This window comes from Mus caroli, chromosome 12 (assembly GCF_900094665.2).
Source record: "Mus caroli chromosome 12, CAROLI_EIJ_v1.1, whole genome shotgun sequence".
NCBI classification, from domain to species: Eukaryota; Metazoa; Chordata; class Mammalia; order Rodentia; family Muridae; genus Mus; species Mus caroli.
In genome coordinates, this window is record NC_034581.1 from 113,091,236 (window position 1) to 113,107,265 (window position 16,030).

General features: G+C 37.2%; 1 protein-coding gene across 1 annotated transcript in view; it reads right to left on the reverse strand.

Annotated features, from left to right (window-relative positions):
* Nucleotides 1-5,456: 5,456 nt before the first annotated feature.
* The window catches only part of Sp4 (Sp4 transcription factor), a 70,343-nt gene continuing 59,769 nt past the window's right edge, over nt 5,457-16,030 (reverse strand). Inside the window, exon 6 of the mRNA XM_021178994.1 lies at nt 5,457-12,236. Coding sequence (XP_021034653.1) covers nt 11,989-12,236 — 248 coding nt within the window. The 3' untranslated portion in view covers nt 5,457-11,988. The remainder of the gene's footprint in view (nt 12,237-16,030) is intronic.

Below are 16,030 nucleotides of genomic sequence, written 5' to 3' on the forward strand. Positions count from 1 at the left end.
TTTGTGTTTTTTGTGTGTGCCAACTTAACACAAGCTGGAGTTATCACAGAGAAAGGAGTCTCAGCTGAGTAAATGCCTCCATGAGATCCAGCTGTAAGGCATTTTCTCAATTAGTGATCAAGTGGGGAGGGCCCATTGTGGGTGGTGTCATCCCTGGGTTGGTAGTCTTGGCTTCTATAAGAAAGCAAGCTGAGCAAGGCAGGGGAAGCAAGCCAGTAAGAAACATCCCTCCATGGCCTCTGCATCAGCTCCTGCTTCCTGCCCTGTGTGAGTTCCTGTCCTGACTTCCTTTGGTGATGAACAGCAATGTGGATATGTAAGCTGAATAAATCCTTTCCTCCACAACTTGCTTCTTTGTCATGATGTTTGTGCAGGAACAGAAACCCTAAGATAGTCTCCATATAGAGACACTGGCTTGTCCAACTTCACTGCTACTGTATTCATATTAGCACAGACATGGAACCAGAGTCCATCTCTGGAAATTCATGAATGCATAAAGAAATGTGAATATATATATATATATATATATATATATATTGTGTATATAATAGAATTTTGTTGAATAGTAAAGACAAATAAAACCTTCAGGAGAATAGGTGGACCTGGAAAATACATTAAGTCAGATAAGCTAGGGCCAGATAGACAAATGCTTTGTGTTTCCTCTCATTTATGAGGAATCTAGATTGTACTTTTTATATATTGTACTTATGCAGGCATGAGTATGTATAGAACCTAGAGAGGGACCCACAAGAGAAAAAAAGAGAGGCCTTAAGAGAGAGAAGTAGAGTGTGCAACAGAACACATAGAATTTGAAAGTACAAAGGAGGCTTTTGGAGGTGGAGGGCATACATGGGGCTGAGGAATGGGGAGATGGGAGAGAGCAGGAGATGATGGGGAAAGTGCCCAAAACTGTGTATGAAATTCATATATCAGTTACTGTTCTATTGTTGTGACAAAATACCATGACCAAGGAGCATATAGAAGGAAAGGTTTATTTGGGGCTTACAGTTCCAGAGGGACTGGAGTCCATCATTACTACTGCAGAGAACACTGCAGGAGGCGTACAGACCTGGTGCTAGAGCAGCAACCGAGAACTCACATCCAATCCACAACCCAGAAACAGAGGGCAGACTCTCTGAGAATAGCAAAAGTATTTAGACATCTCAAAGCTTGCCTCCAGTGATACCTCTCCCAAGCCCACACTTTATAATCCTTCTCAAACAGTTCCACCAACTGGAGACCATGTACTCAAATCACCACATACCATAAAGATCCCGTAGTTTTCTAAGCTAATTAAAATATATATAGTAATAAAGCAGTTAAGAGAAGACGGAAAGTAATAGACTTCTAAGGGAGGAAGGGCGCTGGAGCAGAGAGAGTTTAGCAGCTTAGGCATCAGGGGCCTATGCATGTGTCATGTATCTCATTACCATCTGAAATCTCCAGGGGTGTGCACTTTAGTGTAATAATGAACCATAGGACACCTTCAGATACTGTGAAATGTCAGTGGCCACCAATAAGTTTCCAGCCATACTCTGTCAGTTTCCTCCCATATGTTAGTTTTGACAGTTTTGTATCAGGCCTTCTGATCTCACTTCCTGTCCATTCTCCTAACACATAGACACCATGACCATGTCTTTTGTTTATTTTCTCATAACCTTCAGCATCTAGCGTGGATCCTCTAGCAACATTACTGCTCAAATATTTGCTCAATTGGATGGACATGGCACGCACCTTTAATCCAGCACGTGCCTTGGGAGGCAGAGGCAGGCAGATGTTGGTGAGTTTTATGCCAGCCTGGTCTATATAGTGAGTTCTAGGCAAACCAGTGAGACCCCACCTTAACAAACAAGTGTCTGCTAAACTGGAAGGGACACCTCAGACATACTCAGAAAGAAAGGAATTTGTGAAATCAGCAAAGTTCTGTTGGGACTCAGAGTCTCTGAAGGGAAAAGGGGCAAAAGTAATGTATAAAAATAGAAAACAAAATGTCAGAGGCCAAAGCAGCATTTCTGGAGGAAACCTAACTCCAGGAAAGGAATAAGAATAAACCATTCAAATAATGTTGAAGAGCAAAATTACAAGGAATGTTAATTATTCCAGAGTTCTCTTTGCGGTGGTATTAAACATCAACTTTCTATTTCTGTCCGTTACACCATGACTGGAGGCCAGACTAAGAAAAAGGACTGCAAGTCAGGTGCTGGGAAGGGTGAGGGGTAAGGGAGGATTTGTCATGGTGAAGGCACGGTGGCAGTTGATAGATAACATCTATCTTTACATTTGCTAGAGCAGAACGGTTTACAAAGTTCTATCCTACATGATGTGTTGTTTAGGGAAGCAGGATTGAAGAACACCTATGTAGTTTTTTCTGGCAAACCTTTCTTCTTTTATTTCCTTTGGCTGTGTACCCCACTTCCTTTTTAAAATTCACTCTGGTTATGTACATGGGACGCTTTCTTCATGAGCCAGTAAGCACTGCTTGCTTTTCTTCTTAAGTATGGATATTTCTAATATTCTGATGATAAATACAGGATACAGAATATTATATGGCACTGGAATATTTCCAACTTTCTGAGGATAAATATACTCTTATTAATGTCCCAAATCCCACCAACATAGAATCCCTCAGCAACCGCCAGAAACAATTTCTTGTTCATACAAAGAGCAATGCCCTCACATCCTGCTTGATACCTACTCAGAGTTGCTATGGATGGGGAATGTGGAAGTTAAGGCACTGTTTCCGCTATGGGACACGGTGAATATCAACACAGTCACCTCTGTAAACACTAGGCTTGTCCTGAGATGGACAAGATGACAGTCTTAACAGAAGAAATGAGGTTGATGGGCATAGAAAGATCATGAACAGAATTTAATGTAAATATAGTTCATGGGTCCTGCAGTGCATGTACCATCCCTGCTGTCCCCACCTCCATATTTTGGTATCTCTCAAATTGCTATATTATATCTGTGGTCTTCCAGGAGGCAAGTCTGTTGTCATTCTTCTCTTCCATCTATATGTCTGCAGTAGAGTTTGCTTGGATATAGCTAGTGAGAGGAAATATTGCAGACCCTGGTAAAGAATCCTGTGAACAGATGTATTAAGTATCAATGTTCTCAATGGCTCAGATGACACTGACTGGTAATTGGGCAATTGTGGCATATTAGTTATCTATTGTGGTGGAACAGATTACTCCCCTCCCCAAACATAGAGCTTTGAATGATATCCAGCAGCTCATTCTGGACTAAGAACCTGAGCTGTTGGATATTGGTCAAAGCAGTTATGACTGATATCCCTGGCCTGGGTCTCTGAGGTGACAGTCATCTTAACAGTGAACTGGGGTGGCCAATCCTCCCTGGGTTCACTTGGGAGGCTGCTATCCAGAGGTGCTACTTCCTCACCCCCAGGGCCTCTGATGCTATGTGATGGCATCAGGCCTCCCTGGAAGTGACCTATCAAACAGCTGAGAGAGGCCACAGTGATTTTGTATGACTGAGTCTCCAAGTGTCTGGTCTGTACACTTTCTTCCATGTATTAGAAGTAAGTCATTAAGTGCAGTCTACACTTATGAGAGAGTGATTAGTCTTCATCTACTAAACATTGGGATATGAACTAATATGGCAACTTAAAAACTACCTCTCAAGAATAGGCATGGGGGCATACAACTGTAATCTCAACACTTGAAAAGATAGGAGGATTGATTAGGAGTTCAAGGTCAAGTCTAGGCTACACAAAAATCTTAAAAAGTGGGGTGAGAGGGAGTGGCAGTGGGGGAGGGAAAAGTAAGCTGACATTCAAACCTGGTGTGGTGATGCATGTCTGTAGGCCCAAGCATTTGGGAGGGAGGTAGAGGCAAATGGCTCAGGCATCCAAATCTTCCTTAGCTATATATCAAGTTCAAGACCAGGCTACACTACAGAAGACCCTATCTCAAAAACAAAGCAAAGAAAATGATAAAAATCTAGTACCCAGACAAAACCGTGAATGGAAATTTTATCACTGGTATAAAGAAGCACTTTTATTTGTTCTTCAGTGTATGAGAGCAAGAAATGATGAAATGTGTAGCAAAGCTCTTCCATAAGTATAAATGAAAACTTTTAGGCAATAGAACATCAAGTTGCAGGATAAACTATGAGGCTCTCGGCTGTGTATAAAATAATTGATCATGACCTACATCCATAAATAGCAAAGGAAACTTTTGGAAGAAATTGATCTTGTTAGTCTATTAATGTTGCATTCATTAACCAGCTCTCTAATTTACCTTTTTAAATTGCTCAAGTCAATTTGTATCCTATACAAATTTTAAGGGAAATCTTTAGTCAACCCTAATGATTTTGAAGTGAAATGACTTCCGCCTATATTTTCACGTGTAAGCAAAATACTACCTAAAAGCATGGGTTTATCATAAATTCTTTTAGCAGTTAAATGGATATTTGGTGAACTGGGTTTTTTTTTTTTCCATTCAAATATTGAAAGCAAGGGCATAATAGGCAGAACTTAGTGCCACTTGGGATCATACTAGTTATTGAAATATTAAGAACATTCCACACCCCAGGAGGTAATAGACACTTCTAGTTCCCAACTCTTCTACTTCAACCCAGGATTTAGCAAGGAGGTGGAGCAAAGGAAGAGCTGTTACTCTGGGAACTTTCCTCTGTCACTGTGTACATCTCCTTTGCTAACTGGACTTTGTGCTTTGGGCCTCATTAAGTATCTTGATTGTCACCCTGGTCTTTGTTGGAGTTGCCATAATAAAAACTCCACAAATTAAGCAGCTTATCAACAACATGAATCTCTCAGTTCTTGGGGCTGGGAGACCCAAGGTAAAGACTTAGATTGTGTCAGGTGATGACTCAGTCTGGTTCACAGATGGCATCATCTCTGTGTACATTTACATGACAAACAAGGCCAACTGAGCTCTCTGGAGCCTTTCACAAGGGTGTCCCTGGAATGGTCACTTGTAAGATTTCCACTCTTGACACAATCTCCTTGAAGATTAAGTTCTAAAATTAATTCAGAAGTACCCCAAATATTCAAAACATAAATATAGTGAACTTTAATATATATATATATATATATATATATATATATATATATATATATATAATCTTTTAAGGGGAATAGACTAAACTTGGAATAAGGTAAAAAAAATTTAATCTGGATATGTAGAAGCTGAATTGTTGCTGCCTCTTAAGAAAGAAGCAATCATCACTTCACCTACTGGGTAAGAAAAATTAAAAGGCACAGCACAGACCTCTAAAACAAGCTGCATGGATTTCAGTTTCAGTCTGTGGCAATTCTCCAGCTTAAAAGAGAAAAATTACCAGAGTAGAGTTGTTTGGAGTTTCCTGAAAATCATACTTTGGGATTATTCTGAATGCTGGAATAAAGGCATTTTCTATTTTTCCTAAAAGACATAAACATTTAACTAACAAATCTAATCAAAATTCCATTAGAATAAAGTATATAAGCAGAAGTATTTATTTGTATTTATTTTCAAGGGGAAAGGATTCTTACCTCATAATGTTAATGCTTTCAAGAACTGCCAAGATCATAGATTCAAATAAGTTTAATTAATATTTAAAATTTACTTTTATCAGCAAGATAATTCTTTTCCTAAAAATACAGAAAAAAAAATGCCCAAGTCTGCAAAATGATTAACTCCAAGAAATCTGGTAGGTTTGCTTGTTTTTTTCACTTTTTCTTAAATACGTTTTGTTCACACGTGGGATGTAAAAGGAAAGTACTTCCAGTTACTTACAGAAGTTGTGGACCAATTTACATAGCCTTTTAATACCAACTGCCATCTACATTATGAAAAACAAGGACAAATAAACAACATGAACAACGAACACAACCACCACCTCAGGTTCTTTAGATAAACTAATATATGACCATCAAAATCAGTTTGATGTTTCAACAATATTTTCCTGTCCATGAAATTAGAAAGAATACAGTAACGCATAAACTTCATTCTTACAAAGCATCACTAGAGATATAACACTCCACCAAACATACACAAAGCAAAAGCTACTGTGAAGATATAATATGATTACTCTAAAGGTGTAACCTGGTTATTGAATTGTTATTTTTTTTCTTTTGTTAGCTTGTTTACTTTTATGGTATTTTCCTCAGTAGTGGTTTTTGAACTTGTGAGGTGATCAAATAATTAGAAATCATGATGCCATTTACATAGTACCACGAATTACTCATACCTTTAATTCCGGCATAAAATTATACAAGCTAGAAACAATTTTATCAGCAGAAAATATAACTTTATTATAGCTTCCACATCACAAAAATACTATAAATAAAATATTTATTAGACTGCATTTCATAGCAGGACAATAAATAACACATTTTAAATCAAGCCAACTACCTAGAAAGGTAGGATGCAAAGATGAACTGTTGCTTGAGGCACCTGTGCAGGTTTATCTCTTCGTGTCTCCCATCCCTTGCTGGTGTCTGATCACTGCAACCGGATGAGCTTTCTCAGCTGTCTTGAAACCTGGGCATCCTTACTTGCCCTGCTTTAGCTCTTCCCAGGAGGCACAATCTCGATGTGCTTTAGTATCTTCAGTCTTGTTCCCAGTGAGTCCTGCTACTCCAGAGGGAGAGGGTGTTATTGTGTAATTCTGAGGTACCATACCTCAAACTAGCTGAGCTTGACCAAAACATGCTTGAGATGGGAAATTCTCGTAGAGAGCCAGCTTTGCAATGTGATGAGCCTTCCATGCATTTCCATTAAGCTCTTTGGGAACTATTCAATGCCTCCTGCTGGGTCTGATGGTTTGTCTCTCCAGATCCCCATGTTGAAATCCAATTACCAACACAGCAGAGGAGGTGGGGCCTCTAAGAAGTGGTAAGATCATAAAAATGGTATCCTCTTGAAATGGTATTAGTATTCCAAGAAAAAAGGCTCTCAGAAAGCCATCTCATCCTCCTACTATGTGAAGGGAACATGTGTTGTCAAGGGACACTGAACTGTGACTTTGGGCTTATGCCTATTGTGTCTATAAGCCATCCAGCTTAAGCTGACACAGTTTCATGAATAAAGTAACCCTTTCTGGGTTAGCTACTGTGAATGCTCCTGCTTACCAGGTGCTGGGTGTACTTACTACAATGTCAACCACAACTGTGCAAATAAGGACACAATGCAGTAAGATTTAATAGTTCAGCAACAACTAAATCAGGAGGCAACTGAACACCGGCTCCATTTTTCCAAGTGCTATCACCATGGAAAGATAATTCTGCATTACCAACAGTCCTTTGTGCTCTTTCCTTTCCCCCTTCTTTCCTTGCTTCCTTCCACCTGAGATCTTGCTCAGGTATCTGAAAATAAATAATTTCACTGCAACCTGCAACTAAGAGAAGCAAAACCCGAGGCTATGCCAACCAGCAAATCTTAGAAAATGCCTTTAAAATCCTGCAACACAATTACATATTATGCACATCACAGCACAGACAACAATCAGAGGAATCAAAGAATTCCACATTTCTTACTGGCATCTGAAGTCTCAGTACCCCTATAACTTACACCTAAACTTTAAATATAGAAAAGCTGTATCTTATGTGAGTTTTCTGACTTCAAGGTCATCTTTAACAAGACACTGTCAACTACAGCTATTACAACAGTGGCTCTAACCACTGCGTTAGCTCCACACTAAATGGTTTCATGTCAGCAGTCTGATTGTGACTGATCCTACTTTACTTTTCAGTCTTTTTCATGTGGTTGAATCCCTAGCTTAGAAACCAGACCATTACTGGACTTAAAGTGAAAGTTTCAGGTTTTAAATTTCATTATCTTTTCATGCAGTGTCATCCTGATAAGTACATATGTTAATCTTTCAGGAAATTGAAACACATACGTGTTTTTAAGAAGGATTAAAAAGGAGAAATGTAATTGGTGCTCACTGGTAAAAGGAATAGTTAAAGAGGTAAGGTCGCCACCTCCCACTCCCTGCTCCAAGTTTATCTTTGGGGTAGCAACATGAGCTTTGGGCTTAAGAATAAGAACTCAGGGGAATAAGAATCAGGCATAGTTAAGCAATCCTGGTCATGATGGGTACCTTTACTTTTGACATGAAAGCTTTAGACAAAGTTGTTACTTGGTAGAGGAGCAAAAATGTTACTGCCTCTTGTTTTGATCACTGTTATGTATGTATAGTGATGTAACCATGCCCTTAGTCTGTGCTATACAAGCTATGTGCCCAGACAGTATACCACCCTACCTACTCCACGTTTAAATATTAGTTGGAAGCTTGTGGGCAGCTCACTTCCCTCTGTGCCTAACATCCGGCAGGTCTCCCCTACAGCTCTGCCGTCTCTGCACTCTTAGAAGTATGTCCATTCAAGTCATACTGTAATGGATTCTCGTTAGCAGTAAGGTTTTTGTGAGACATGCAAGTCTCTCCCAGAAGGACAATTCTTCCTTACAGACTTTTCCACAACTATGTGGCCTACACTGTTTCTAAGTGAACTTAAATATTATTGCTCTGAACTTAAATATTATTTTAATTTTGTTTTTCATTTTTAGACCATCTATTTCCTAACATTTATTGATTAAAATTATTTAAATAGTGTCTCTAAATCAAAATTTAATTTCCACAAATGCCTATAGCAATGGTCACAAATTAACATGCAATTTAAACTGGTGTTCTTTGGCGGTATTTTCAGAGGTTTGTTGATCAGATCTTAAAACCGGGATTAAGAAGAGTTGCCAAAACATGTTCTAGTGAGAGGTATTTAAATTTTCAGTGTTCACCGTGATGAGAAGGTTGGTAGTTTAAACACTTTATTGCTGCTCTATAGTATACATAATTAAATGAGGCATGTTCAACCCAAGGGGACTTTAATAGGTTACTTGCAATTGTTACTGCAGGCAACAACTTGTACATGATTTTATTTCCAAATCCACAAAAAACAAATTTTATACAAATCAGCACTGTAAAAATGTCAATTACAGCCCCAGAGGCTTTGCTGGCAGAATAATTGTCTAAATTCTAGAATATGGGAAAACAGGTTTTTTTTTTCTGGATTCATATTTTTTTTTCCATTTTCTTTTTTACAAAAAATTTACAAGTGAAATGTTACTACGAAACTTTTTATAAGGAATTTTTGCAAAACATTTACATTTTACCATCAACTATATCTGTTTTAAAATCATTATGTAGATTTAATACCCTATGCTGCACATCAATTTATGTGGGATGACAACTTAGTGACATGCATAAAAAAACACCACAAGGCATTAAAATGGAGACTTAAGTACAAATATTGTTGCAATAAAACAGTTATAAAATTGAAAAATAGGACCTAAACATCATGCTTATCTAAGTTTGACAAATTAAGTTTTTCTCCTAGATTACACACTTGTATTACTGCTCTCATGAGTGTGATAAATAATGACTTTTTAACATCAACTTCTAATGTAATCAGCAACACACACACAAACCTAACCAAAGGAAGTATACTGTAAGAGAAAACTATTCTAACACTGGAGTTCTACCATGGTAAATACAGAGCTTTGCACTGATAATTTTACAAAGAAAAGCTTCGTAATGGTGGCAAGGGGAGTGAGCAGTGAAATGCCCTTCACAAGACTGTACTGAGTATCTGTGCCCTACCACAGCTACATCCCACCGAATCAAACACAGGACAGTGAAACCTACAACTGCTGTCAGACAGAAAGGAAGGTGGACTCAGAATGGTATGCAGAACAGACTGCCAAAATAGGTCTGATTTCAGTGGTGAAATGTGCTTGCTGACAGGATATTTTATACGCTATAAGGTTATCCAGATTCAGTCTGATACATGTATAATAGACCTCATTGTTGATGAGGACAACTTGCACTTCTGATGAGCGTACATGGGTTGCATAAAACTGGATTGTGGGACAAGTGATGCAGAGCGCTCAAACTTGGTGCAAACAACAAAAAGTATCACTGGGAGAAAACATGATTAAAACATTAAGAAAGTCTCTTTGCATAAAAAAATTTATAGCACTGATTGTGTAGCATGATAGATAAAATATATTTGATGTTTCAGCTCCTAGATAATAAAATTAAAATTAACATTACCAAATGCTCTTCCGTACCAGACAAAACAACAAACTGATTCTGATGTTTTAAAGCCAGATCCATCAGCTGTTAAGAGTACATTAAATAAAATATACAAAACAATTTACAAAATCCAACTAAAATTTAAAGACTTTGTTACAAGTCTACAAAAGCTTTAAGAAACTTGAAATTTATAACCACAGTGTAAAAATTTTTTTCCTTTAATCTCAAAGCTTTTTTATACAAACCGAAAGCACAAAAGGCCTTCAGTTTTATATAACGCTACAAAGGGCTGGCCTAAAGTGTACATAGTGTAAACAGTGATCATTACAGTATTTCTCCTTCATCAAAAATACATGAAACATCACGATTTGGGAAGAGAATTCTCATGAGTAGTACTTTTCCTGAAATAATGAAGAATGCACAAGAAAACATATACCTATTATATTCAAACTAATGATGGTTAAAAAAGGAAGTAGGTAAAAACTTTAGTTTCCAAATGGTCTGTTTCAATAGTTATGATTCTGTGTAAATACGTTCTAAAAACATGAAGTGTCTTACTAATGTTTAATCTATTAGAATAATCCAATTGCTTTCCATATGAAACTTTTGGCCATCTTTCCTAATAAGACACTGCTCTCTAAGACCCTTGCACAAACAATGAAATATATTTTCAGTCAGTATTTGACTGAAAAGTATTCTGGTTTTCCAAAAATAATTTTGCTTCATAATATCATATCTATTATACATTTGTTAAGCTGTCTAGACCTTTAGGGAAAATTCTGTTGTTGGTATAACATAAAGATATCACTGTGATATATGTTACTAATTAGCCAAACACAGTACTAGAAATAAAGTAGGATTTGCCAATTTTTAGTAAAGGAAAAAAGGATTATAATGTAATTAAAAATAATTTCCTGCTGGCCTTGAAAATTATGATAATTCTTTCTTTGGCTACCAAAGCATAAAGAATCCTGCATATTGTCAACATAACTCATATTTACAGAATATGAAATTACATAGATCTATAATCTATGCAAGTATTTCCAATATGAACACTTAAAATGAAATTTTGCTATTGAACACAGGGTTAGGCACACAGTCAACCCTGACTTTAAAATATTGTTAAACTGCTTCGTCTTGCCTTTCTGAGGCTATCATCAATTCTGTCCTAACAAATTTTCCCCCAGCATTTTCCTAAGGTTTCAATCTAAAATTTAACCTAAGATTTAGCTCTAAGGTCCTCTTGTGTCTCCAAAATGGAGAAAATAATTGGGTTTCACTGATTGTCTGCACACACACTACTATAATGTAGTGTAATAAAGATCTGAGACACGGCTCAGATTACCATTTTGGAACAACATATCCTAATTCAACTTTTGAAGAATTTTTGATATTTAGAAAAGACGGCCAAAACTATTTTGAATAGATTTTTTTTCCAAAAACCAAGCTAAAGAAACAGTATTATCCCTATTGTCAGGTAACAATCTGTTTTCTGTGCTAGACAGTAGAAGAAATGTATGTATATTATTACTGACTAAAATTTTAACAAAGTTCTTCCAAACAGAGAAAGTCCAATTAAGGCCCAGCCTACAAATTAGTGTGGTCTGTCTCTTTAGACATGTCAACAACACAGGATGTTAAAGGAGGGAAGATTCTGTTTAAAGGTTATGTGATGTATTTCCAAAAAACGACAGCAACTTATACCATGGAAGAAATACTTTTCTGTTTCCAGTATATTGGTTTTCTTTTTCAATTTTTTAAAAAATCCAACACTTTCTGTGTTGAACCAAAATCCCTGGAATACTTAAAGATGCCAAGGATACAAACGTGATTTCCTACTCTGTAGTCCACTTGACCAGCCCATTTCCAGATTTTCAAAGGTGTGTAAACTTAAGTGCAGCACTAGAGGTCTTTGTTATAAATAACATTTCAGAATTCTTCCATGTTTGTTGAAACATTGGGAGTTGCTGGATTCGAATCTTGGGAAATGGCAGCAACCGTGACAATCCGTGGAGAGCCAAGCACCTCTGTAACAGATGAGTCCAGTTCTCCGGAGGTAACAATGGCAAGAGCTGTCCCACCTCCTTTCTTATTCTGGTGAGTTTTGACATGCTTGGATAGGTGATCACTCCGCATAAACCTTTTAGAACACTCTGGACATTCAAATCTCTTTTCACCTGTGAACATAAGAAGTAAATAAAATTATATACATTCTAATTAAATAAAATTTTAATTTTTAGTAATTTATCTTCCAAATATATTCTGCATTAATATGATATATACAGATATCCCTAGTTTAAATAGGTATATAATATTGTCTTCTTATTTCTATGATGGTAAGGGGTAAATCCTGAGCCTTGTTCATGGTAGGCAAGTCCTCTACCACTGAATTATCTCTAGCTTTCTGTTAAACAAACAAACAAACCAAAAACAAACAGCAAAAAACTATTAAGCAAACAATGTAGAAGAAAAACCACGTGGCTGAGAATAAAAGACCTTATTCATTTCTGCCATGAACTAAGGGGGTGGGGGTTGGGAGTGGGAGAGTTGGAGACTGGAACAAGTCAAGTAACAACCCTGAGCCTCAGTTTCCCCATTCATACAATAAAAGGATTTCTAACAAAAGAACTCTTGACAGTCTATACCAACTAACAAAGGGCAGTGGGTAAGGCCATGTGGACTCCACTTAAAGTTGATAGCTGGGTCTCACCTTTAAACTTGAGAGGCATGACATATTGTAGAAACTTTTTTAAGCTAAGACTCATTGTACTGCCTGCCTTAAATACTTGCATGTAATTAAAATGGTATAAAAGTGGATTGGGGAAAAAAATAAACTGCTTCAGCCTCAGAACTGGCTGGAGTCATGTTACAATATTGTCTTTTTTTTTTCCTTTTTAATCCTCACTCCTGCACTGAAGAACCTGTTGACTGATTGAGCTGGCTTGGTCAGATGGCACCTCAAAGTCAGGGTTCCAGTAAGTGGGGTACAGCGAAAGACACCGAGGGAATTGGAAGTGTGTGCAAAGGAAAGTAAATAAGATTTGGGCCAGTGGTGAATAAACCTTACAGGAGAACAAGTAATGGTAAAATGTGTTTTGTGTATGTGTTTACAGTTATGCTAAAGTCTAGAGAAGCAAAGGTAATTCTCATAGATGCTTTAGTGTTTAGACCCTGACTAGAGACAGTTTACACCCTAGACATGGGAGAGATTGGATTTGAGAAAAGCAGTCCTCCCCGACTATCCAGGGATGCTTCGGCTAAAGAGAAGGAAAATGCATGTAAGTTTTTTCAGAGCTCTCCTAGGGACAGGAGGAGGTTGGGAGATGTCCTGCCCCTTTTCTGGCTCCTACTGGAGGAATGCTTAGTTCTGGGTCTCTTAGGTAAGATATGTGGGTCCTTTTAGGATATCTAATTCTCTTCCCTCTCTGTCTATTATGTGTCCCTGGAGCACCAATCTGTCCATGTCCATCAAAACTGACTTTTATGTTATGTCTGTGTTTTCGTTTGTTTCGTTGTTTGAATGGTGTTCCGTGTTTCATGTTCAAAAGAAAAAAGCTAAAACTTTATCTGCTGGTTTTCACCCTTTGATTTAGTTTCAACTCATTTCAAAAAGAAAAAGAAAAAGAAAAGAAAAGAAAAGAAAAGAAAAGAAAAGAAAAGAAAAATTAAAAAGGAAAAAATAAGTAAAAAGAAGTCTCAATTGGCCTCTGGAGCCCTACACCTGTAGTTAGGAGTCTAGCACAGCTGGAGAAGACCTGCCAGGGGCTGAATGTTTGCAAGAGCTGATCTCAAGGGGCCAGCAGCTTCTCAAGTTCTATGATAAGGGAACTAATGGCTGGTTTTCCTACAAAAATCTCTTGACTGTGATTTGGGTCCAACAGGTAATAAGGTGTTCTTCTCTTGAAATTGCAGCTAGAAAAATTATAAGTAAATATATGACTCACTTCATTTTTATTTCTGACTGGTTTTAAAAGTATAAATATGTTCTGCATGTCATGGCTATAGATTACTGCTTATAAATTACTGGGTATGATTAAAAATTTGTAACATTGGTAACAAAAAAATGGCTTAAAACTGGTAACTCTTGGTTGGAGTAATTTAGAACTACAACTTGTGGCATGAGCCAACATAGGGAAACAAGTCTCTAAAGATACATCTAAATTGGGTGATATTTTATGTAATTCTTATCCTAGAAACAAGACTTATAAAAGATAGAATTTAAGGCAGTGTCTCTTTGGTGAGGTATTAGAGGCTGCACCATCATGCGTTCGTGTGCAGGAATTGACAGTCAAACTTTGTAGTATCCGGATGATTCACTTGGAGTTTTTGGAGAGCCTAGATTGTTTAGAGGCTGAGTTTTGCTTTCCAAACTTGTGGTTGTGCTCTGGTATTGCATGGGAAACTTGAAGACAGTGGTGAAACTGCCAGTGTTTCATTGGCTGCAGTTGGTAGTTTGATCATAGGCTCAGGCAGGATTCTAACTCACACACATTTGTAATTAAAAAAAAAAAAAATCTGGCAGGTGGAGATTGTTACAGGGTTTGTGAAGAGTTTATGAGGCTATGGAACTTGTGGGGGCATAGAAAGCCTAGCTTGCCTACTCCAGCTGCCATTTCAGGAAATGCATATAGAATTATTATGTTTTTATACTGTTCCATTGCATCCTGATGGCTGTTAAAGGTTTGCATTTAGTGTCCCTATTTGTAATTTTAAAGAACCCATGAAGACATATTATTGTAAAGTTCTGCCTTAAGGAATGGCTAATAGCCCTACTTTATGTCAAAAATTTGTTGCTGCTTCAATACAAGAGGTTAGGGCCTTGTATCCTTCTGTGTATATTATTCATTATATGGATGGTATTTTATTAGCTGATCCTTCTGAGGGTAGTTTTACTACAGGCCATTGCTCTTACACAAGGTTTAAAATCTTGGGGACTAGTTGTTGCTCCAGAAAAAATTCAGAGACAATACCCTTTCAATATTTGGGACATCAGTTACACCCTAAACAAATTGTAGCACAGAAAATTCAAATAAGAAAAGGTAATTTACTTACTCTAAATGATTTTCAAAAGTTGCTAGGAGATATTAATTGGCTGAGAACTCATCTTAAGCTTACTACAGGAGAAATTAAACCTCTATTTGATATCCTCAAGGGGGATGCAAATCCTAATTCCCCTTGACAATTAACTGATGAAGCACGAGTAGCTTTGCAGAAAGTGGAGGAAGCTATTAGCCAACAACAGATACATTATATAGATTATGATCAATTGTTGGCTGCTTGCACCATTCCTACAACTCACAGGCCCACAGCATTCTTTGCAAAAGGGACCATTAATGTGGATCCATTTTTCTTTGTCTCCAAAGAAAGTTTTAACGCCTTAATATGAAGCTGTTGCTATGTTAATACAGAACTGTAGGTAGAATCACGGAAAAAAAATTTGGGAAAGAACCTGATGAAATATTTTTCCTTATTCCAAACAGCAGTTAAACTGGTTATTGCAAAATACTGATATTTGACTTATTGCATATGAAAACTTTTCAGGGAAAATTGATAAACATTATCTAAAAGACAAGTTGTTACAATTTGCCTCTATGCATGCTTTTGTATTTCCTGTAAATTTACACATGCGGCACATAGAAAATGCACTTACTATATTTACAGATGGCTCATATAAAGGAAAGGCAGCATATGTAATTTGATCACATGTTCATTCCCTTTGAGTTTCCCCCCATCAGCACAAATAATTGAATTAGGTGCTGTAGCCACTGTTTTTGAAATGCTGAAAAATCAAGCTTTCAATGTGTATACTGATACAGCCAATATATAGCTCATGGTTTACAACTACTTGAAACTATTCCTTTTTTAGATACTGCTAATTCTCAAATTTTGCAATTATTTATGCAAATACAACTCAATTTAAGAGAATGTACAGTTCTCTATTTTATAGGACATTTAAAAGCTCATACTGGAT